This window comes from Puccinia triticina, chromosome 3A, assembly GCF_026914185.1.
Source record: "Puccinia triticina chromosome 3A, complete sequence".
In the NCBI taxonomy this organism is placed as follows: Eukaryota; Fungi; Basidiomycota; class Pucciniomycetes; order Pucciniales; family Pucciniaceae; genus Puccinia; species Puccinia triticina.
In genome coordinates, this window is record NC_070560.1 from 3,847,330 (window position 1) to 3,848,986 (window position 1,657).

General features: G+C 40.7%; 1 protein-coding gene across 1 annotated transcript; it reads left to right on the top strand.

Moving 5' to 3' along the window:
• Positions 1–511: 511 nt before the first annotated feature.
• On the top strand, positions 512–1,014 carry PtA15_3A446 (uncharacterized protein; the record flags this gene model as incomplete). Its single annotated transcript, XM_053167415.1, has 2 exons — positions 512–735; positions 1,005–1,014. The coding sequence occupies 2 exons, from the start codon at positions 512–514 to the stop codon at positions 1,012–1,014; spliced, it is 234 nt and encodes a 77-aa protein (XP_053018634.1).
• Positions 1,015–1,657: the final 643 nt, after the last annotated feature.

Below are 1,657 nucleotides of genomic sequence, written 5' to 3' on the forward strand. Positions count from 1 at the left end.
TGTACGTGCTGTCCTCAAATTGAAGTTGTTGAAGCAGCTACTTCATTGATTCCTCAAAGTATGTCTTATCCTGCCATGTTGGGATTGGCAATATTTTCAATCCAAAAGGAAAAAAAAAAATTACAAAGTATTTCAAATGGAAAGCTGACATTTTTCCCTCTGGCTCCTCATAATAACCCACCCACCATTGAAATTAGAACGGAAGGAGGCAGAAGTAAATGTTGACAAGCCAAAACCTCCTGAATCACTGCTCCTTTTTGACATGTGCCTGCAACAGTGTTTTTTATGTAAGAGGCAGTTTGATAATCTCAACAAGCTCCGTGCTCATGTTGATAAATCCAACATCATGTGAGTAGCACTAGTATTTCATTTTACAGAAAAAACCAAGACTCATGTTGATTTACTTTTCAATTTGATGTATACAAGGATAATCTGAAAGCTGCTGATAAGGTCAAAGCTGCCCTTCAAAGACACATTGCCTAAAGCTGCCCTTCAAAGACACATTGCCTTGATGCAACTTCGCAAATCCCCAAACCCATCAGAAACTGTAGCCCGGCTCCCAAGAAGCATCTCCGTTCTCAAAAATGTTGAAATGACTCAGCCCCCCAAGAAGAAAATCTGCCTAAAGACGGATGCCAGCACAAGCCAAAGCCACCAATTGGTCCAACACCTTCCAGATTTCATCCAAGAATATGTTGCACGGGTCCAAGATGTCAACTCTGATGGTCACTGCGGGTTCAGGGCTGCGGCTTACTGCTTGGGAGATAAAAACATTGGATTGTCTCAGATACAAGAAGATCTTGTCCATGAAATAAAAAAACAGAAGACATTTTACTCCAAGATAGGCCACTATTACGATTCTGACAATGTAAATCAATGTCTAGCTAGAATAGATACCCCTGAAGTGGGTATGGTGAAGGAGAATCACTGGATGTCTATGCCCTTCACTGGCAAACTTCTTGCTAACACCTACAATCGTCCTGTATTTTACTTCTCTACACAAGGTTCTTCTAGCTTCTTGCCACATTTTTCTTCTCCAAACAATTCTCTGCCAATATTTATTGGTTTTATTCCAGATCAGCAACACTTTGTGGCTCTTGATCTAAAAGATCCCATGAACTTGCCCTTCCCACGCTCCACAGATATAAGGGGTGGGAAAAAAAATGCAGATCCTAAAGCCTACGGTTGAGTAGAAAAATATAATACTTGTATTCAAAAAGATCTAGAAAATAATTGTAAAGACTAGTATGTTGTGATTTTACTTTTCCTTTCAATATCTGCCTAAAGTGTTCCGTCTCTCCTGCTCCAGTAATTTGGTGTATCTTAAACTTAGCTAGTGTTTGGTTTGAATCAAAACCGGTATGAATAATAGCTCATTGGTCAACACTACATACCTTATCATTACTTTTACTACATGTGTGACCCATACTTAATGCAATTTTTCTTGAGGCATTCCAGAATTGAGTCCTGGGTACTGCCAATGCTGGGCCAACTACACCAACATTAATGCTAGCTTAGCGTGGTGTTAGCCTTCTCAAGCTGCGCTATGGCAGCGCTAGGGTTAGCGGCCTGATTTGCTGTCAGCCTGTATGTAACTAACCGTGTCTGAGAGGGTTGTTACTATCAAGATGATGGTGTAAGATGCCAAGGATGGGCC